This window comes from Pochonia chlamydosporia, chromosome 5, assembly GCF_001653235.2.
Source record: "Pochonia chlamydosporia 170 chromosome 5, whole genome shotgun sequence".
NCBI lineage: Eukaryota > Fungi > Ascomycota > Sordariomycetes > Hypocreales > Clavicipitaceae > Pochonia > Pochonia chlamydosporia.
The window spans coordinates 2097913-2119779 of record NC_035794.1 but is presented as its reverse complement, the minus strand read 5'-3'; the positions used below and the strand labels follow the sequence as shown (position 1 = coordinate 2119779).

Here is a 21867-nt window from a genome sequence, read left to right as displayed (position 1 = left end):
AACATACTCTGACCTTCTTGGATTTGCATGTATTGCACGCAAGAAAGGTACGTCTTCTGGGTACAGTTTGACTACTCTGCATGTCACAGCGTGGAAAGGGTACGATCGGGAAATGGGTCCAGCCGTTGGGGTGACGCAGCTCTGGTAATGACACCCACGATCGGCGTGTCTTGCGTATAGATCAAAGCAGTGTGGGTTAAATTTGGACTCAGTAATCAGACCCAACTAAATGGTACTAATAATGGGGTATGCAAATTTGATAATGATGATGCATATAATGGCAGCGCGTAGATGAGGAGTACATGGATCATACTTTGGAACAATCATGATTGAACCAAGAAGATTGGTGATGTCGTCAGGTCCTCTGAGGTGAGTTGAGGTAAAATGGGATCCACACCTCGGCCAATCGACATCCGGTTGGCTGACAGTCTCAAGCCAACCTGAGATCTTCTTGCTCACGATCTCCGGAAATGTGTTGTGCCAAGTGCTCTAATACCCGCTCGTAAATTAAAGTGGATATTGATTCCATCTTGAAAACTAGGATACATCTTCGGTGGCTTCCATATGGATAAGGATGGCAGCTTTATCTGAAGAGTTGCCGAAAGGTTGGTCATGGGCATCGACAGCGGGCCAAGAGTGACGGTAAAGGTATCGTAGCATAAAAGGCATTTGACGCAAGGCAATCTTGTCCGAAGCTTCTGAGATACAGGTTCAATCTCTGCCTTTCGCTTCAAAAGAGTGTGTGCTGTGGACGACGCAAGGCAATAATTTTCCTCACAGAACAGCAACCTCAAATCGAAGCTCTTATAGCAGTGGCAATCGCATATGCGGCTGGCAAAGACAGTTGACCTGAATGGTTTACTAACGAAGCAAATTGAGCATTTGCCGCAGAACAAGTGAAAGGGTTATTTCACAAAAATCTAACAGGCAAAGGGGTTTCCGGTAGGGTAGACATCTGGCGGGTCTGAGGATGTCCTCTGCAAAGATCAGTGAATACGAGTTTAACGAGGTTTCAATCTCCGCCAATTAAGTTAAGCTTCTTTCACAGTTTCTTTTCCCACTGGGTTTGACAGACCATCTGCCTGCCCCTGGTCACCCAGGCACATTTTCAGTGCCTGTGTAGGGCTGGCAGGGCAGATTCGGAGGCGCTAAATTCAGCTGCAGATATTTTTTTTCGCTTTGTTTTAGCTCACTTGTGGAGACTATGTCCGTAATTGGAAAAGGAACGGTATCGATCGCCAGGCAAGGGAATTGGTGTGAGACTTGGGGGAAGCCGTATTTCGCTTTGGGTCGGGTTCAATAAGAAGAGCGCCGCAGTCTGACTCTAATCACAAGGCGTTCAACCTGGTTCAATGCTGTTTGGCGCCCTAATTCAACGGTTAAATCTCTGCCTAGACAGGGAACTGTAATACATAACCCTCCTATACCCTATCACATTTGTTTCCTCGTGACGCTCTCTTTTTTGCCTTTCCACCGACTTTCTCGAAGGACTTTCTCGAAGAAATTGCCTAACCGCTTCTTTCCTCAGCGCGGAAATATTCACAATGAAGTTGCTGATGTGTTTGGCGGTCTTATTCGCCATTAGTCAGGCGCTGAATCTCCCACAATGGAGGGTCGTTACTGGTATAGTGATCGACGAAAGGAAGATAGAGTGAAAGTTGAAGTGGATTGATACCTAACTATGCCTTAGTATCGGAACTTGGCAGCGAATCCCGAAACTTTGAGCCTGCCTTGCAGCCCCGGAGTCCCAAAGGCAAAGGTGGAAGTCATGGCGGAGATCACTCGGACGACGACAATGAAGATACCGGCGGATCATCAGGCTCGGGGTCCGGATCGAATTCGGGATCTGGCACAGACAAACCCCAGTGCGTGAAAGGTGGCGGGAAACTCAATATTTTATGCCAGTCGACTGAGAAAATCTGCGGCGGCGGCTGTATTCCCCAATCAAGCGTTTGCTGCTTCACATCGTCCGACTACAACCCTTATTACTGCCCAGCGGATGGTCGATGCGTTTCTAATCGCGGCAGTACGGCAGTCAAATGCTGTCCTCCTCTTTCTCAAGATATCGACTGCGATGCGACTTCGAGTACTGCTACGAGCCCCAAGGCTGGGGAACACAGATACTGTCCAGATGACATAAATAACTCTGCAGTACCCAGGTCATTCTCTAGTGTGAGCGGGATTTGTGCCGCAGGGTTAGCACTTCTTTTGCTTCTTCAATAGTTTGGGGTCGTGAGGACTAGGACTGGGATACGGGGCTGTATCACAGACGATTTGGCATTATGAGCAATTCAATCAACTTATTAAACGCGCCTGTCTCAAACTTCTAGTGGCAATTCGAAGAGCAATGTACGTCGACAGTACTTGAGTGTCTCCTTAGTCAATGGTGGTTTAGCTAGATCCATTGTCTCTAAGGAATGGGTGTAGCTGAGCTAGACGCGTTTTAGTTTATTATAGTAATTTAGCTCCCCCGATATACGTCAGTTGTAACTAGCTGCATATTAGCTGTTGGCACCGCGGCGAGGACCTCTCATCAGACGTAGAAGAACCAGCGCCAGGTGCTGCCACCTTGCGTGATGCCAACCTGTATGGATGATTTAAGCTAGACAGTAATTGGGGCGAGATCAGTTTCTTCATATAGATGAATATGAGGCATATATTTGAACGATCTGACACTGAAAGGACTGAAAGACTGATTTGTTGGACTGACATTGCCTCGCTTTCCCTGGATCTGAGATGCTACTGGGAGCTATCCTCTGTTGTAGCTGCATCCAGGGCTCGGGCACAAAACATGCTGAAATAAACCGTCGTCCGCATCCCCATCCTAATCCTCACGATTCATTGCTTTAACCAAGTTCGTATCTGGTATGGGTAGGGTTCCCTGGAGCCTCATAAATTTCATGTCCAGGGTGCTCAAAACCTGTAGGCACTTGGTAGGTGGCAGTCTCGCCCTGCGTCTTCGGGGCATCTTCATACTTCTCCGATACTCCCTGTCTCGATGATGACTCTTGTACATTCTCGTCAGGGGGTTGCTTCCGTTTTCGCGACTTCTTGAGGAGAATAAAGATCCCCAAGAATATTACGGCAAGCGCAGCTACTCCTCCGACAACTCCACCAACAATCGCTCCAACAGGAGTGTCACCGGAGCTGTTGTTGCTTGACGAAGGCGTAGGGGTTATGCTGATTGTGGCCGATGGAGTCACCGAAGGCAAAGTCACGGTAATCGGTGCGAGCGACGGAGAACCCGAAGAGGTCGAAGATCGAGAGGGCGACAAAGAAGGGGCCAGATGACAGGTATCGTTCCCACCTGAACCGCCGTCTACACATCCATATGTGCAGAAATAGATGACTTCTATGTCACCATTGTTGCCGACGCAACGAAAAAGAGTGTTTGACGCGATACCTTTATTGTTTGGATCCAAAGATACTTTCTGGAGCGCCTCGTTGATTGTGGTCTTGTAGTTTCCTGCGTTGCAGATTCGTTAGGAACAAAACCACGCACAGGTCAACATATATACGTACCAATATTTAGCAAGTTGTAGCCACAGTAGCTTACGCTATTCTTGCAATTATTGGCAGTCACCGGCTGAAGGATAAGAGTTATCACACTCCATACCAAGAGCACCATGATCTCCATTGTGTCTCTCTGAAACCTTTTCGTCTGGTGAAGAAAATAGGGGGGATGAGGGGAAAGGTCCTTGCGGTAATTACCAAGTGCTCGACCAACACATTTGGTTTCTAATACTTGGAAAGATAGGAGGCAGCGGCCCGGGCGCCTTGTGGATTATCGTGATTCGTGACACCCGATATAAACTCGGTCTGAGCGTAACCTGCAGCAATCCATATCCACAGAGCCGGGCTACAAGGCACGGGACATCCTATCATTGATCCAAAAAACGTTGGCCGCCATAAGCGACGTCCGATACTCGATATCGTTCGAACATCTGTACGGAGTAGTCGGAGAGCAGATGATTACGGGTCATCTTCGATGGACTCGCCATCTCACGCCTTGCGAAATAACAATAAACTATGGACATAATATCTTTCAACTCGAATTACAATGTGTTCTGATACACAAGTCCAAATATAATGGAAATCATGCATACATCAGTTCAGACTTTTTCCTCACAATAGTCAACAAGTCCTTGCTTCCCCCCTGAGCCGATCGACACGGATGACCCATGTGAGGTATATCCACTGGGTTGCCTGTTAGTACGGATGAGCGAAGATATGAATCTCGGTCACTTACAAAATGGTATCCATTTCATCCAGTGTACGTCCCTTTGTTTCTGGCAGGCAGAAGAATGCCCAAATAGTGGCCAAAAGCATCCACGACGCAAAGAAGAACCAGGTGCCGTACCCGAAAGAGTTGAAGATATATGGCAGAGCCTTTGTTATAGCGAACTGAGTGAGCCTAGTAAAACCCTTGGTTAGTTGCCAAACTTGTCTTTGTCCGGTCGAAGCAGCCTACCATTGAATCAAGGCAGCCCATGTTCCTGTCAGATTTCGCAGAGCACCAGGGAAGATCTCTGCAGACACAATCCACGGAATACCGTTAAGACCAAAGGACCAGCTATTTCTTTGTCAGTGCGAGCATCAGTGAGCCTGAGTATAGGTGTTACTTACAACACGGAATATATCATGATCATGGCAGTTGCAGCTTTGCCACCAGCTGCAGTCGACGGCGACAACTCTCCGCCCGCAGAAATCACACTTGCCGGGTGGCCAATTTTCACATATGCGCCAACTATCCATAAGCAGACGGAGCACATAGCCGACGAAATAATAGTTGGATATCGTCTGCCCCAAAGGTCGATGAGAAGGCCGTAGAAGATAATGGACGCGACCGCTGTTACTGTAAGCAACTGACTTTCGCTGAATTGATGGCCGTGACTGCTTACCTTTGACCAAACCATATATACCCGTGTATAGTGAGACGTCGCTAATGCCAATCGACGCGAACAGTGTGGGAGAATAGTAATTGATGGCTGCGGCGCCGGACATGTTTTGAAGGGCGAAAGCACAAAACACCAAAAACAGCCGGTTTCGCATACCCTTTTGGGATAATTCGTAAAGGATACCTCTGAAGAGAGCCCACGACCCAGTGCCGTATTTTTCTGCTATTCTAAACTCGTCGGCAAGTCTGCTTCGAATCATTTCGAGGTCCTCTTGGATGTCTACGGCAGTCATGTCAGTATCGCTGCGCAACACAAGCTGGCATTAGACTTACACTGATGTGATTCCGGTAACTTTCTCACTGCCACAAGCACCCTGGTAGCTTCATCTTCACGTCCTTTGCGCATCAACCATAAGGGGCTCTCATGCAGCATGAAGCCTCCAGCAAAGAGAATGCCAGCTGGAATGAGTTGCACCGCCATTGGGACCCTCCAACTTGCCGTGGAGGTGACGTCCATGTGCTGGTTGATGCCATAGTTGATCCAAAAGCCGACTAGGCTGCCTAGCTGATATGCAACCTCAAAGAGTCCCGTGAGAATACCACGTATAGAAACGACAGACAATTCGGCGATGTAGCTAGGGACGGTCGCGGTGATGGCACCGCAAGCGAGACCGGTGAGGACTCTTCCTGCATCTGATGCTTGTAAGTACGGCCCTGGATGTCAAAATGTCATGATGAAACGAAGGAGGCTCACAAATGAACGACAGCTGGTGGCTCGCGGCCGTCATGAGAATTGCTCCGAGTAGGAATACAGTAACATTAGCCTGCAAAGCCCATTTTCGTCCCACGCGCTCAGTCACTAAAGAAGGTTAGAGATTTACCCATGTCGCTATATGAATCGGGCAAACTCTTACATAGGTAGCAGAAAATGGCTCCAAAGAAGGCCCCAGCTTGGAAAGCGGATGTGATGTTGCTGGATATATCCGCAGCGGCGCTCTTTCTAATATTGAAAGACGATTTGAAGCTTGCTCGCGCAATAGTAGTGCCAATGAAGGCGGAATCGTAGCCAAAACTGTAGTAATGAGCAGTCAGCACAAGCATATCATGACATCGACAGCGACGATAAAAGCCTACAGAATGGAACCCGTCGCAATGATGGCCGCTTCGATATACAATCGCCAGTTGTAAACCTCTTTGGGCGTTGGCCTGTCCTCTTTGGCGTGAAACCCAGCCATGGTGCTCTGAAGTGGTGATGATCAAACCCGTTGCTCGACAAAATCACAAGGTCGCCCTCATGACGGCGCGTACTCGTCTTTTTATGATTCAGATGCCGAGCTCGGTATATCTTAGGACCGTGGGGTTACTCAAGCTGGCGGCAAAATGGAGAAATCTGGGGAATTGTGGCTTGGATTAGCTGGGGAATATTGGATGGGTGTGCTTTGGGGTCGGTTAGTTACATCCCCGGTTCTAAAGACTCTTGGAACCAATATGAGTCAATGGTCAGGTCATCTGAGCCTCAAGCGAGCAACTATTGAGTCTCGGATCGAGCTCTATTATTTACCGGGCAAACCGTGTCCCATAATGCCAGTTACAATCCGTTAAACTATGGCACAAAGGAACTCGATGCAGGCGATGAGATGTTGGTAAGAGAGTTGCCACCACTTGACACATTGTCAATTGCCGATAAGCGACCCGAGCCGATCGAGGCGACCGTGGCGCACTAAACGATGTGAAAAGCATCATGTTCTCGAGACAGACGCCATATGACGAGTGGTTATGCAACTTGGCCGGAAGATATCAAATTTGCAGTGTATGCCTACTATTGTGCAAGTTGAAGGTATCAGCTCATAAGGCTAACACGCAAGTTGATATGACAACATATTGCAACCACCCACATAACGCCGTGTTATACTGCCAAAAGTTCAATTCAAAACGATCAAGTCTGTAACCTGGATTGTGTAGATGGTCTATCTGAATACTTCAAACACCTAATCAATGCTTTGGTACAAAATCAATGAGGCTCTCTTCCAGCTTCGCAAGCGGTTCGACCGTCTTCCGCACCCACGATTGCCTTTCCAGGTCATTGAACTTGGGATATGGGCGTCTACAGTGCCAGCTTCCCTCAGGATAGTTCCTTAAATGAGCAACCACCCATTTTGTCCCATTAATACCCCCTTTTCCAAAACCCGTCTCAATCTTTGCCAGCCGTAGTTGGAGATCCTGCGCTTCCTGGACTTTGCCACTCGTGTACAGATCGTAGATGCGTAGACACACCTATTGAGTGTCAGATAAGATGCACAAATCGTCCACAACTACTCATTCTGTGGAAGTAACTCACCCTTGGGTATAAATTTGCAACGCCAGTGATTGAGCCAGTCCCTCCCACAGACAACGCCGGTACCAGCCAGTCACTCTGCCCAGCCAATGCAACAAACTCACGATGGGAAAAGTTTGCTGCTATGCGAGCAACTTTCGCGATGCCCCCGCAAGTTAATTTGACTCCGACTATGTTGGAATTCTGACCGAGGCGAGCAAGAAGGTCCGAGTCCAAGTCAATACCGGCTGCGACACCGGGAAAGTTGTAGCTGACGATGGGCAGAGGACTCGCTTTGGCAACTTCCTCGAAGAACTCTGCTATCGCATCAGGGTTCATTGCAAAGTGAAAATAACTCGGCGTAAGAACTAAAGCAAAATCTCCGCCGGCGTCTCGTGCGAGAATAGTTTCACTAATAACGTCCCTCGTGCATTGACCTGACGTTCCAACAGAAATTGGAAGGGTTGGTTTACCCAGCTCAGTTGCAACTTGACGGGTCATTTGGACGAGTTGGGATTTTTCATCTCGGGATAGTGTGACGGCTTCCCCATTGGTTCCAGCGATGACAACTGCGTGAATATGAGTAATTGTGGCTTTGTGGTTTTTTTGGTTCATTTGCTTTGCTTACCCCCATCAACCCCGGATTGTATCAGGAACTGAATATGTCGCCGTTGGAGGTTCCAATCAATATCTTGTGTTACATTATCAAGGAACCATGTTAAGCAGGGTACATGAATGCCCTTCATGTAGCTGGCGCTGCGTTCAGTGATGGCAGCCCCCATGTTCGCAAAGGTTTAACGTTGTCGTGATGGTTACCAACAAAACAGTCTTCCTGCTCACGAACTACATGCGCAGAATGAGTGCCATTACGATGAGAATTTATCGACGTAAACAGCCAGTGTATCAATCGTACAGGCACTCACCTCGCATAATTCGGGCAATTAAACTCCGTAACTAGTGTCGCTGCGATAGCCGATCGTGGCGACTGCGGCTATTAGTATGGTCAAGGTGGCTTCCGACCGGCTAAGTATTCTTCCCATCGGACCGCGCGATGGAACAACTCAGTTAATGGAGAGACTTATTGAAAGCCGTTTGTCGGAATATTACATAGAAATTTGCCATTAGACAATCGCAAAACAAGAGTTGAATACCGACTGCATGACAGACCGAATGTCAATCCGCGTCTTCGCTGCGTCCTGTCTTGCTTGCACCTCAGCCAACACCTTGGTCGTCAGGCGAGCATTCCCAGCGACATTTTCCATTCGCAAAATTTGTTCCCTAATCCAAGCTCTCTCATTCTCGTCGGCCTCTTCCACACCAAGCATGAGCAACGGCCAGAGCATGGTAACAGGGAGGTTATCCTCAAAGCCCAAATCGCCGACTATCTGATGCGCCAAGGTCCGAATTTGATACAGCGCGTCTTCAGCTTCTTTCGTGAGAGGCAAGGTCTTGTATGCTACGCGATGGAGGTGTACCCTGCAAGCGTAAAAGTTGGACAGATATGTTCTAAACGTCCTGGTGATCGAGCTTGCTAGGCCAGCAGAAACATGTGGCTCTGTAAGTTTACCTGCCACGGCCAGGTCCATGAGAGCCGGTCGTTGACTATACAAGGTTCGCAGCCCGGATGCAATTGCTGCCCCGATATTGACAACTTCGATCTCGTCCTCGACAGTGCCTCTCGACCTATGCCAGGGATCAATCTTGGATATTCTGCCGCTGAAACTCTGGACTTTTTGGTAAAAGACTAGCCCTGGCTGATACAATGTTTGGAATAGCACATCTTCAACGTTATCGTCGTCATTAGCCTGTTGGCCATCGGGGCTGGCGATCGTATACTCGTTGTGAGACGGCGAGCTTTCTGTCAATATCGCGTCGTTATCGTCGGCCAGAAACATGCCCTCGCCTCCAGCGGACACTGCCCGTCCGTCAAGGAGGCGGATCCAAAGCAGGAGCTGTCTCTCTGTCGCTGAGAAACTAGTGTTTTGTCCTCTTACAAAGACGTTATACGCTCTTTTTAGATTGAGATGAGCTGTTTCCATTTTCACTCCCAGTATGTCAATGTAGCATAAGAAGAATAGCACCACCAAAACGTGCTCCCGGTCAGGACTGTACTCTGCCATTGTTGCACTATCGAACGCTGCAACCTCCTCGGACGCCTTGTCATAGTGAGCTTGGTCACATAGGTTATCGTTGTTGCATTTCCTGGCAATGAGTAGACTGGAAAATGCTGAAATGGCACTTTTGACCATGGGTGACTTGCGTGCCATGTCTACGATGGCATGCCGAATGATCAGCCACTTCTTGCGCGCTTCAACGTCTTCTAGTATGGGTGGCCGCACTGATTGAATAAAGAATTCCATGAGCTCGTCGTTTGGGAAGTGAGATGTCTCATCATCGACACGACTGTAGGGAAGCGGTAGTTCAGTGACTGTTCCAAGATCGTTGGAGCTAGTGGTATCTGCGCTTTGCTGGCCGGGACTTTCCAACTGCGACTTTTCTGGTGTCAGAGGAGAATTAGGAAGTTGGGGATTTGTGAAAGGATGGCAGCCTTACAGCTTGTAGTGAATCTACCAACATGCCTCTGCTGGGATCAGAGATTGCCTGGGACCAGTCTTGGGTGTTTGCACTTCCCATCAAATCATCGTAATCGAATTGCTGCAACAATCCAAACAAGGGCTGACTCAGGCCCCAGTCTGATGACATCCAAATATTTGATGCTTCACTTTGTGGCGGCCGTGAACGTTGGTCACTCAACGGGGCCGCTGATTGCATATTCGCGATGCGACGAGGCGTATTCCACACACATTCCATGTTCAACCGCTCGCAATGCGAGCATCTCGGATGCTGTTCATTGCATTTGACTTTTCGTCGCCTAATTCTACTTGTCAGAAGGATAGCTCCCATCAATCAAGCGGTGGTGTCGCTGCGACTCACTTGCATGTCAAGCAGCCACTCCTCGACCGGATATATCTCCTTGCGGCTGGGGGAGAAGAAACACCCGGCCTGTTCGCCTGCATGTTTGTTGAATTTGTCTAGTTAGGTGATTGATATGCCCTCGCTTACTCCGGGAGGTCCAGGGAGCCTTCGATGAGGATGCTCACTCTGTAAGTCAAGTCGGCGTGAAACGTGGGAGTGGATTGTTTGGGGTAACTGATTGACATGAAGCCGAAGTCTCAAGTGGTCTTTCCCCACACAAGTTCAAAGTTTCTCCAAGCACTTGAGAGAGCTGGGGTCTTAAGACCGCCGCCACTAACGCGAATAGCGCAGTACCTGAGACTCAACGGGACTTTGAAGATTACATATGCAGTGTAAGAGTACACTGCTCGTGGCCTGGTCTTGTAGAGTTCCGTTCCTTTGATGGCCAGGCGGGAGAGACTGACTAACTGACTTGGTGTTGGTTTCATTTTCGAGACTAAAGTGAAGCATCACTGGCCCTTGTCCGAGATTGACACTGCAAGTTCAAGAACAAAGTCTACCGCACTGGGCGGATACAACTGGCAGGGCTGGGGTCTCACGTTCTTCACGCCAAGTTGACAAGCTCATACGGCGATTCTTACCTTTCTGTTGGCCGGGTTGGGTTGCAAAAATACTGCATTAATTGTGCATTTATCAGACAGCTCAACACCAAGTTAAGCCTTTCGCAGACAGAGATGTGCTTGTAGCAGGAACATCACGTCTCTATTATTCCTGCCGTCGGCTTCATGCAGGCTCATAGTTAGAACTCCCCTTATGGCCAGATAAAGGATTCGTGTGTCCTGGCATTTCGTAAATTTTTTCAGATAATTAAGAACACTAGCTTCAGCGACTGTGGCCAACGTTCGTTGCGCAAAGTACGTGTGTGATTTGATGAGCGACGACAAGAGGCAAGTTTAGCGCTTAAATGATCGCTTCTGAAGACCCTTCACTGCACGAAATTTAAATCCCGTATATCCCGCTTGAGAGCCTGTTAATTGCCGAATGTGAAGAATGCTTGGTCTCATTCCGTCTTTGGTCAACTTCACCCTTGCGTGCCAGAAAAGGGCTTTCGACATGTTTCGCCGTATGTCCTGAACCATGAGCATACCAGTGCTGGCAGGGACTCGTGCCATCATTCAACTTGTAGTTTAGCACATGGATGAAAGGCATATCATGTCATTGATCCCTCATCTCGGTGCGTTTGGCTTCGGATATTGCCACCAAATATTTTATTCTGTTTTGTGAAAGAATACGCAATGAAGTTCATCACTGCCTCCCTACTGCTCCTGCACTCCTGTGCCTTTGCTGCCCCAATCACCGACACAGCCACCACGGTACAAAGTATTGCGAGAACTCAGGATGCCAACACACACGATGCACCGTTTTTGAATACCAAGGTTGAAGGTAATGAAGAGAGCTTTGCGCAAGAAACATCCGAACATGACAGCGCTAATAAGCAAAAAAAAAAAAAAAGCCATGGATTATCGACGGAGCGAGATATGGAGGCGTGAGGAAGCTGAAGAACAGGACAGCTCTGTCTATATCCCCGGCGTTAGCCAGCTTCTCCATTCCATCCCCATAGTTGGGCCACTGGTGGCCGGTATTGTCAATGGTGCCACGGATTTAGCTAATGTATTCTCTGGGGGCCTCGCTGGTGATGCAATTCACGCTGTTACGAATGGGATTGCCAATGAAGTAAATAGCGAAAGGGCGCGCCCTTACTACTGAGCAAATGAGGCAAAGTTCAACATTTGGACTCCTACCCGATGAGTGGAAAGAGCAGGTGCAATATTTATCAGAATTACTATAATTATCTTATACCGAAATTGGGCACTTTGTGGTTTGGGCGTAACTGTAAACGGAGAGGATATCGGACTCCGTACTTTGTATGTAATAGAATGTTTTTTCTAGCATTGCATACTGCCATCTCATAAGGGCTTAAATGAAGCTGGCAAGATTGGCAAATTGGTAGATGTTGACTCCTGCTATGGAGTCCGTCCAGATCTGAGCATCTGCGAAAGTTTATGTAGCTTTCTGGTTTGGATCAATGGATGATACCTGCAACACCAGGAACCAGACCCCGCAATTCTCCGGCTTTGCCCAAATCTGGGACTGCCATTTGCAATTCACAGCAACGTTGCTCGAGTCAGGTGTCGGTTGGTACGTTGACGATAGAACTGGCCGTGGACGGGAAGAAGGTACTTTATCTTCGTCATGGACACACAGAATGCAAAACCTCACATTGCAATAATCGGCGGAGGCATTGCCGGTCTTGCACTTGGCATTGGCCTCAGCCGCCGAAACGTCTCCTTCACCATCTACGAAGCCACACTTGAGCTGAATGCCATTGGGGCGGGCATTACACTGGGACCCAACACGACGAGGGCAATGGCACTCATCGACCCGAAGTTGTGGGAGGGCTATGACAAAATCTCCATCAAGAACCAATCCCCGGAGAAGCAGCACAACTTTGCAGACTTTTTGCTTGCTGAGCCCGGATTTGGCAGCCATCGAGGGTTCAACGGCGTGGCAGTTGGATCGGAGGACTTCGTTAGGAGTGGCGCTCATCGAAGAGACTTGCTGGAATTGATGAAGAGCTTGCTATCGATCAATGACTCTCTAAAGTTCGGCATGCGAGCTGTCAACGTACGTCACGTTGGGCAAAGAGTCAAAGTTGACTTTGAAGATGGACACTCCGTGGAAGTAGATGCGGTTGTTGGGTGTGATGGAGGCAAAGGTATCACTCGAAAGGCGGTTCTGCAAGATAAGTTCCCGGATCAGGTCCAGTTGACATATAGTGGTCGCTATGTGTATCGAGGGTTAGTTCCGCCGGGTGAAGCACAACGCATTCTGGGCGACTATGCGGACGATAGCAAAATATTTATAGACCGGGGCCGGTACTTTGCAGCATATCCTCTGACAAATGGCGGCTTCAACTTCCTCGGGGGAAGGCAGATGAATGAGGAATGGACATATTCTCATTCAACTCAAGAAGTAAGCAAGGATGCTATGGTCGCCGACTTTGAGGGCTGCGATCCCAGGCTCCTTCAGCTGCTTGAAGTAAGTCCCGATGTCCGGTCTTTTGTTGCCCCAGGGGAAACTGCTAATATACGTGCTCAAAGTGGGCTAAACCGTTGAAATGGGGATTGTTCCATCATCTTTCTACCCCGACATACACAAATGGACGTATTGCACTGCTAGGAGATGTCGCTCACGCTTCAACACCGCATCAAGGCGCTGGCGCTGGTCAATGCTTTGAGGATGCGCTCGTTCTGTCTCATTTGCTAGGACAAGTCAGAGACGTCCAAGAGATGGAGTATGCGTTTGGCATTTATGATTCAATATGTCGGCCCCGGGCTCAAGAGATTGTCCGAACAAGTGATGAAACGGGCCGTCTGTATACAATGACGCACCCAGAGTGCGCAGACGATTTGGTCATAATTTTGGACAACTTGAGTAAGAGGTTTCAGTGGATTTGGACACATGATTTGCAAGCCGACCTGGCGAGAGCGAATGAGCGCCTCAAAGAGTTGCGAGGTAGGTGATGTTGATGAGTTATTACATCAAATTACAGACCAATGAAACAATATCACGTAAATTTGTCTAATTTTGTTCTATATTTATCCAAATATTATACGGATAAGGCGTTGTTGGTCAAAATTGGCACCACACAAGACGATAACGCTGGTTTGACCAGCGACCCGGTCAGCGACTTTGCTATATCCCGCAAGAGCGAGCGCTGCAGAGCCTTCAACAATCATATTCTCGTCAAATGCAATAGTCTTCAGTGCTTGGATAATGTCATCTTCGCTGCATTCGATGACCTCATCCACCACTGATGTAGCCAGCGGAAGAGTGATTGAATCTTCGTCCATGCCGCCCGCAACAGCCTCAGCCAAGGTATCCAGGTGTTCCGTTTCCACCACCTTTCCTGCTCTCATTGACTCGGCAAGAGCCATGGAATTGATTGCAGACACGCCGAATATCCTTGTTTTCGGGTTGAAGGCCTTGCACACAGATCCAATGCCACTGACGAGGCCCCCGCCGCCCATGGAAATGAAAATGTTGTCCACTTGCGGGCATTGCTCGAGAATCTCAAGTCCAATGGTCCCCTGGCCGGCTACTATGTCTGGGTCATTGTAAGGTGAAATGTAGCTGTATTCTCCCGACGCAGCGAGCTTCTGGGCATGTTGTTCCGCAAGACCCGTCTCAGCACCATGGAGAATGACATCCACGCCATACGACTCAATCTTTTTCAGTTTTGCCGGAACAACCGTCTCTGGAAGCACAACAGTAAGATTTCGAGAGAGAGCATGAGCGGCGAAAGCGGCGCCTATGCCATGGTTGCCGGAAGATGCTGTTATCAGTCGCTCAGCATTATTGGAGCTCTGCGCGGACATTTTGGACATTGCGCCCCTGAGTTTGAAGGACCCAGTGAGCTGAAAATTCTCCGCCTTGAAGAAAAGACGCGTACCGTTGCTGTCATTGTTCTTCCGGGATGGGATCACTGGTGTTTGGTAGATGTGCCCTTTGATGCGGTTTCTGGCTTGAACTGCCTGGGCGGCGGTTTCTGTGACGGTGGGCTGCATTGCGAGTGTGGGAAGAATAAGACTGCAGGTAGGTCTGGAAGTTGACGTCGGTGCCGTTGATGTTGGTATTCCTGCTGGTGACCTTTTATACCACAGTTGGTCGGCGAAGAATCCTCCCGGGCGTCTTGGTACAGGAAGCCTGAATGCTGGGCAAATGGCAACATTGAAATCGCAGATCGCAAATGTCTGGCTGTGGTCAACTAGTCTGGTGGTTTGAATGCAGGGTAGCAGGGCAGGGTGGCAGGGCAGGAGGGCAGGGCGCGCCTTCCATGTTCAATGTTGGCCTGGCGGGGTCATCACTGATCAGTCACTGATCAGCAGTTCAATGTTCACATCCAGTGTTGGCAGCTTGGTAAGGCGTGAAGTTCCAAGTTCAACAACAGAACAACGAAGCACAAAGATTCCAATCCGTGAATCGCCTCAAACTTGGCATCGCTGGTCGATCTGCAGATACGATATCATTATCGCCACATACCAATTGCAAGATTCTCTCTCCCCGAAGGAGCACCACTCCTACAACCAAACAATTCGGACAGCTGCCGACATGGATTGGGTGCTGATCGCTGATCAATCGCCTCAACTGGCTGAACGACTACATATCGTCTGGTTCAATATGCATATCAGTCACATCCAATACAAGTTGACAAGAACTAAAATGTGTTTGCTTGGGCGTTCAATATCTAAGCACTTAACAATCCTGACTAGTCTTGCAAAGACTTGACACTTGATGACTCTAGCTCAAATTTCGAGTTGACCAGGCAAGCCTACTTTGTTTTGCGAGCAGTTGACCGCTTCTATAAGTTTTCGACAGGACTTAGCAAGCCTTTTCATGTCGCTGCCATTGCTGCATCATTGGACAAGCATATCTGGGTTAATTACTTCTGGCAATCCCCAGATTTGTCGGCGCCAAGCTGTCAACTGTCTCAACTACCTTGACACTACCACCATTGTTCACGCGTCGTTTTCAAGACATGTCAACACTCAGGACATAACGTGGGTTGGTACAATTCAATGAATGGGTCTTAATTTATACACAGAAACTCGAAAACTAGGTCTACAGCGCAAAAGCCGATCCAAAATTTACACGAAGGGCTAGTACCGCAGACTTGAGTAAAGCCACAGAGCAAAAGTGCGAAAGAATGTGCGCACCACGCCTCCATTCTACGCTACACTAAATTTACTGGATTTAAGAAAGAACTACAGAGTACTATATGCAACTTACGTGTCGACGTGACTGAAACGGCGCGCATGATCCGTGAGGCGGCCGACTTGACAGCCCTTGCTCTCCATATTTTTGGCAATTCTCAATGTCTTGTCGATCTTGGCTATTTTTTTTTAGAGTTTGTGTTAGTGGCGGTTTTTTAATCAACAGACACGACGTCGAGAGACTTTTGCTCATTGATGGTTTGCGGTTCGCTCCGCTATTGGTGGTCATGTCCCATGCCGACGACGCCATAACATGTATGTCATAGTTACAACCACAAGGCTTGGACGTTCATTCATCTGTCAAGATTCAAGACAACATGATATGTCATTATCGTCACTACGGAGTACAGCCAGGAATGTCTTGCCCCAGCAGCCAGCCGGGGTTCACTGACGGGACATGGTGCACCTAGCGTCAAAGCTGAGACCAACATGAGCATCTGCTCGCCGACTTTAATTTCCCGCTACATTTGCTTTTTGCCGTTTTAACTTACTCGCGGGATGTTATAAAAGAAAGTTGTTTCTTGTCTTTGCAGAGCCAGTCCTATGTAGGCTTTTGGTCCAATGGCACATGAACGGGATTTTGACAGTACACCAGGAGAAAAGGCGACTGTACGTCAGATCGTGATCATCATTTCCCTTTCTATTTCTCTTTTCAAAGATTTACACCGATTTTCTTGCAGCTGATACACCAGCACTAAATGGTCATGACATGGATTTAGCATCCATTGGTTTTGGGTTCTTCATGGGCATCGTCCCCTTCACGGTTTTCAAAATCATCAACCAGACAGAGAGGATTGCAAAAAGCTCAAATATATTTCGCAGTGCCTACGTCTATATGATTTGGCTCGATGTGTCAATTAACTTTGTATTTGCCATCATGACATACCTCTACATGATAGATGTCATCAAGGGAAGGTGAGTGCCTTGAGTCTACATGGCTATCAAAGAAGCAGCCTGAGCTGACAAGAACTTAAAATAGTCGTTCTCTCTACATAGCAACTGGTGTGTTTCTTGTCAAAGACATGGCTCTTGATTCTAGTTTGGAAGCTAATAGCAGCAGTCGCGCTGTGGACTATGCACACCCAGATTCTGCCGCAAATCATGGCCAACCGCATCTCACTCGTCATGTTCGACAAACGCAAGGTATTGTGGCTCAAGCTTGGCCTCTTCATTTCCATTCTGGGAATTAATCTTGCCGTTTGCTCCATCTGGGTACCCGCGCAGCTGTCAACCGCACAGCCCTCTCAAAAACGTCTGAATCACATTTTCGAGACCGCGGAGAAGACATTCTTCTTAATCGTCGACCTCGGTCTCAATATTTACTTCTTGTTCTTGGTTCACTATCATCTCATCGCCGGCGGCTTGATCAAGTACTGGCGGCTGTTCAAGTTGAACATTGCCATGGTATGCCTGTCTACAGCGATGGATGCGTTGGTACTTGGATTGTTGGAAATGCCAAACTCATATCTGTAAGGGCCCATTGGCTTTCTTTACTCAAGCGACCGAGGACGTTCGTCTTTACTAAGCTGATTTACTGACTTGTTCTTCCAGATACGTCCAGTTTGACCCAGTGGCGTATATCATTAAGCTTCACATTGAGTTGGCCATGGCCAGTCTCATTGTCAAGATTGCCAACCAAGACTCCATCAAGGGTCCTGTGAACATGACCATGATTAGTCAAGTGCTCACAAGTTCGCGCAGTTGGAGGCCACAAGTATGACTGATCAGTGATGGCAACTTGACATAAATAATTCAGCCACCTGGGCATGGCACCTAGCAAGATCTGGAGTGCACCTGGGTCTCCCAACGTCCGGATGTGAGTGTTACCCACGGGGCCGGAGCCGAAAACGAGGTGCCGTTTCATAGACTGGGACCCCACGACCTCACGGATGCCCACCGTTCAATATGATCTAGATCAAGTCGGGGGTGTCTAGAAACCTTCCCCGGGAATGACGTACATATGTAGCGAGTCGAAGGCAAACCCGGCCGGAACACCATCTTCGACCGACGCCCCGTTCCCCACAATCCCATGACCCCAGACACATGCAGCCCCAGGATTCTATATTAAATAGCTGCATCGATCTGGAACAACATTATATTCAATTGCGTTTTCAAGGCGACTACTTCTTGTTGACTCAACCGGCGGCGCCAAGATGACCGGCTTACGACACATTCCACTAAAGTACATGGTCGGCATCAGTCTCATCGGCTGTGCTGTACCAAAACTGCTACACTTATACAAGTACAATGGCCAGGCTCTACAAGTATTCTTTGCACTGTACTTTGGACAGATTGGCGTATTCTTATTTTACGCTGTTCTGATATACCCCTTCTTCTTGTCGCCACTTCGCAACTTGCCCAGGGTGAAGGGCGGATTGCCTCTCGTCGGCCATGGTATTGAATTGAGAAAATATGGACCAGGTCTACTTGCAAAGAAATGGTAAAAACAACATACTCTCTCTTTTATCGCCTTCTTTTAGCAGCAACTAATGTGGTGTAAAGGATAGCGGAAAACCCCAACGACGGCCTCCTGCGCCTTCTATGGCACGGCAATCAGGAAATGGTCATTGTGAACTCTCCCCAGGCTCTGTCAGAAATTCTCGTCACCAAATGTTACAGCTTTGAAAAGCCTGAATTCGCTCGCCGGTTCCTCGCCTTCATCATCGGCTGGGGTCTTCTGACTGTCGAAGGCGACGAACACAAGAAACAGAGGCGTGACATGCTGCCGGCCTTTTCGTTTCGCCACATCAAAGACTTATACCCCATCTTTTGGGGAAAGTCCTGTGAATCAGTACGCACAATGACAGCCGAATGCGATGAGAAAGGCTTTGCGGAGATGGAAATTTCGTCATGGACTGCACGCTGCGCCTTGGATATTATTGGTCTTGCCGGCGTGGGAGTAGATTTCGGTTCCATCAAGGATGCCAACAGCCCGCTTGCCCGGAGCTACGAATATCTTCAGCCGTCGCCGGCCGATATGCCTCTCATTGGTCTAAGCGCTTTCTTTCCCGATATCATCATGAACAATCTTCCCTTGAAGCGGGTTAGGGATGCTGCGAAGGCTGCTCAGCACATTCGAGGCGTGTCTCGCGATTTGATCCGGAAGAAGAGAGGACTGTTGGCTAATAAGCAAGATGCAGGATTGGATATTCTTACCGTCGCGCTGCGAAGCCAACTTTTCTCTGAGGACACATTGGTCGACCAAATGATGACGTTTCTCTCGGCCGGACACGAAACTACCGCATCGTCGCTGATCTGGGCAACTTACTTTATGGCCAAGTTTCCAGATATGCAGGAGCGTCTTCGAAAAGAAATTCGCGATAACTTACCCTCCGCCGATAGTGATACCGAGGTTACTAGCACCGACATCGACAGTCTTCCGTACTTGAATGCCGTGTGCAGCGAGGTCCTACGCATTCACAGCCCCGTCGCGCAGTCTGTCCGCGTTGCCAACCATGATACCACAGTCCAGGACCAGTTCATACCCCGGGATACTCTCCTTATACTTGTACCATGGACCACCAACACCGATCCAAAGCTTTGGGGCCCTGACGCACACGAGTTTAAGCCAGAACGGTGGTTAACCCCCGAGCAGGGTGGAACAAGTGCGACTAATGCCGCAAGTGGCGGCGCAACTAGTAACTATGCATTCATGACGTTCCTCCACGGGCCGCATAGTTGCATCGGGGGTAGTTTTGCCAAGTCTGAACTTGCGTGTCTGGTGGCTGCGTGGATTGGGAGGTTCTCTTTCGAATTGAAAGACAAGTCGCTGTTGGATGAGAGAAATATCAAGATCAATCCTAGTATAGTTGCGAAGCCGGAGGGGGGCATGCACATGTTAGTGAGGGTTGTGGAAGGTTGGTAAACACAAGAATCACATACAAGTTATACAATTTCGTTTTCAAGAATGGTTTCTGAATACAAGAAATTTGCAGCATTGAGTACATGCCAAACATGGTCATCTAATTATAGTGCACTACCATATCGCTACATGATCCAATAGTATTTGCACCAGTATGCGCTTACAGCGTGTCATTGATGATCTTTACTTTTCGCGAGTTGAGGACAATTAGGGCTGATTTGCAGTAATCCTGAGTGGCGCTATACTGAAACCCCGGCGATATGCTTGCCTCCGTTTCCTCCACATATCTCCGGCTTTTAGCTCAATCATCTGCAATCCAGGTATGACATCATCCCATGTTTATGCAAAGTACGAGCCCAGAGTCCCTATATTGCGCATGGTGTTTTGGAGATAAAATCCGGACGACACTCGGAGTTTAATCCAGATCCGTATGAAAGAGACATAACGCATGAACTGGTGCATTTTCCGTGGTTCAACGGCACATGTTGAAACTGTCAGCACTAACGGTAACTCTACGTCAAGGTAGAAGAGTGTGGTGAGAAAGTGTACAAGAACAGGGTAATGGTGCATAGACACGACAAGAATAAATAGAACAAACTTTCCAGCTCCTCTCGTACGCCATCAGCTACGTCGAAACAATATCATCCCTCTGCTCTACACCATTGCATAAAACCTATTGGATTCACCTCGACTCACAATGGCGCACATCCCGAGCGATCTACCCTCGACCTTCAAAGGCTTGCAATTCACTTCTGCAAGCCAGCCACCATCTGTCGTGGATTTACCAACTCCTCAGCCAACCGCCGGCTCAGTAATCTTGAAGGTTGTAAGCGCACAAATTGTTTCCTACGCAAAGGAAGTGTACCGCAATGGAAACCCAAGATCCTACAACTACCCACTTCCTCTTGTTCCTGGTACGAATGCAATTTGTCGCGTGGCTGCACCGGCTCCTGATACACCACACTTGAAACCAGGCATGCTCGTTTATACAAGCGGCGTCATTCGGCCTCGAGATAACACCACGGCTCTTCCTCTGCTCCAGGGCATTCACATGGGAAACACCCCCGAGAGTGAAGCCCTCATGAGTGAAGAGTGGCGAAACGGCACCTGGGCTGAGCTAGTCAAAGTTCCAGCTGAAAATGTCCATGTGCTGAATGAGGACGCACTGATCAAGAAGCTGGGCTATGAAGTGGAAGATCTCGGATACATCAGTACCTTGGCAGTCCCATACGGTGGACTTTCAGACGTGGGACTTCGACCAGGAGAAACAGTCATTGTAGCCCCAGCTTCGGGCAGCTTTAGCAGTGCTGCCGTTTTTGTTGCCTTGGCCATGGGCGCGTCCAAGGTGATTGCAATGGCACGAAATACCGACAAATTGAAGCGTGTAGTCGAAACAGCAGGCGACCGTGTTGTAACCGTTACAATGTCGGGGAATGTCGAGACCGATACCAAGGCACTCCTGGAACATGGCCAGGCGGACGTTTACTTTGACATTTCGCCCCAGAATGTCACGAACCCAACTTATATCCAGGCTGCGATCATGGCACTTCGACCCCATGGACGGATGAGCATCATGGGTGGTGTTTTCGGCACTGTCGAGCTTCCATACATCATGATAATGTTTAAGAATATCACTATCAAGGGCACATTCATGTACACGCGTGAGCAGGCGGACGAGTTGATTCGCTTGGTAGAGACGGGCATGCTGCCGATTGGAAAGCGTGGAGGAATTGAGGTGACGGGGAAATATGCCTTGAGTCAATGGGAGGAAGCTTTGGAAAATGCATTCAGCCAAGCTGGGCCAAAGAGACTAGCATGCTTTGTTCCGGGAAATTGAAAGAAGTGTTTTGAAGCGGACGGGGGAACTTATTTGTTGTTGTGGAATTGCCCTTCTTGGTGATGCTGCCCTCCTGGCTTTGTATTCAGCGTTAGTTACGACTTTCAAAAGGTTAGCCCGAAGTCCACAACTCATATGGCAATCTCCATAAACAACTTGACTGTCTCCAACTGTGAAAGTGGTCTATGAAGAATGCTGTGTTGTCAA

The 21867-nt window shown here is 48.5% G+C and overlaps 7 protein-coding genes across 7 annotated transcripts; 3 read left to right on the top strand and 4 right to left on the bottom strand.

The window, feature by feature from the left end:
* Positions 1-4112: 4112 nt before the first annotated feature.
* On the bottom strand, positions 4113-6132 carry VFPPC_05940 (MFS quinate transporter QutD; the record flags this gene model as incomplete). The annotated part of the gene is made up of 9 exons (XM_018285054.1): positions 4113-4197; positions 4250-4414; positions 4472-4573; positions 4627-4849; positions 4902-5177; positions 5231-5590; positions 5652-5756; positions 5812-5969; positions 6032-6132. 9 exons carry the CDS (start codon positions 6130-6132, stop codon positions 4113-4115), a joined length of 1575 nt encoding a protein of 524 aa, XP_018142017.1.
* Positions 6133-6889: 757 nt separating this feature from the next.
* VFPPC_05939 (dihydrodipicolinate synthetase family protein) lies at positions 6890-7993 on the bottom strand (the record flags this gene model as incomplete). Its single annotated transcript, XM_018285053.1, has 3 exons — positions 6890-7171; positions 7236-7780; positions 7840-7993. The coding sequence occupies 3 exons, from the start codon at positions 7991-7993 to the stop codon at positions 6890-6892; spliced, it is 981 nt and encodes a 326-aa protein (XP_018142016.1).
* A 339-nt stretch (positions 7994-8332) lies between these two features.
* On the bottom strand, positions 8333-10022 carry VFPPC_05938 (C6 finger domain-containing protein; the record flags this gene model as incomplete). The annotated part of the gene is made up of 2 exons (XM_018285052.1): positions 8333-9703; positions 9765-10022. 2 exons carry the CDS (start codon positions 10020-10022, stop codon positions 8333-8335), a joined length of 1629 nt encoding a protein of 542 aa, XP_018142015.1.
* A 2358-nt stretch (positions 10023-12380) lies between these two features.
* VFPPC_16244 (mannitol 1-phosphate dehydrogenase) lies at positions 12381-13711 on the top strand (the record flags this gene model as incomplete). The annotated part of the gene is made up of 2 exons (XM_018293997.1): positions 12381-13226; positions 13289-13711. The coding sequence occupies 2 exons, from the start codon at positions 12381-12383 to the stop codon at positions 13709-13711; spliced, it is 1269 nt and encodes a 422-aa protein (XP_018142014.1).
* Positions 13712-13786: 75 nt separating this feature from the next.
* On the bottom strand, positions 13787-14755 carry VFPPC_05936 (threonine dehydratase; the record flags this gene model as incomplete). The annotated part of the gene is made up of 1 exon (XM_018285051.1): positions 13787-14755. One exon carries the CDS (start codon positions 14753-14755, stop codon positions 13787-13789), a length of 969 nt encoding a protein of 322 aa, XP_018142013.1.
* Positions 14756-18114: 3359 nt separating this feature from the next.
* Positions 18115-19826, top strand: VFPPC_05935 (cytochrome P450 78A3; the record flags this gene model as incomplete). The annotated part of the gene is made up of 2 exons (XM_018285050.1): positions 18115-18401; positions 18464-19826. The coding sequence occupies 2 exons, from the start codon at positions 18115-18117 to the stop codon at positions 19824-19826; spliced, it is 1650 nt and encodes a 549-aa protein (XP_018142012.1).
* Positions 19827-20520: 694 nt separating this feature from the next.
* VFPPC_05934 (GroES-like protein) lies at positions 20521-21660 on the top strand (the record flags this gene model as incomplete). The annotated part of the gene is made up of 1 exon (XM_018285049.1): positions 20521-21660. One exon carries the CDS (start codon positions 20521-20523, stop codon positions 21658-21660), a length of 1140 nt encoding a protein of 379 aa, XP_018142011.1.
* Positions 21661-21867: the final 207 nt, after the last annotated feature.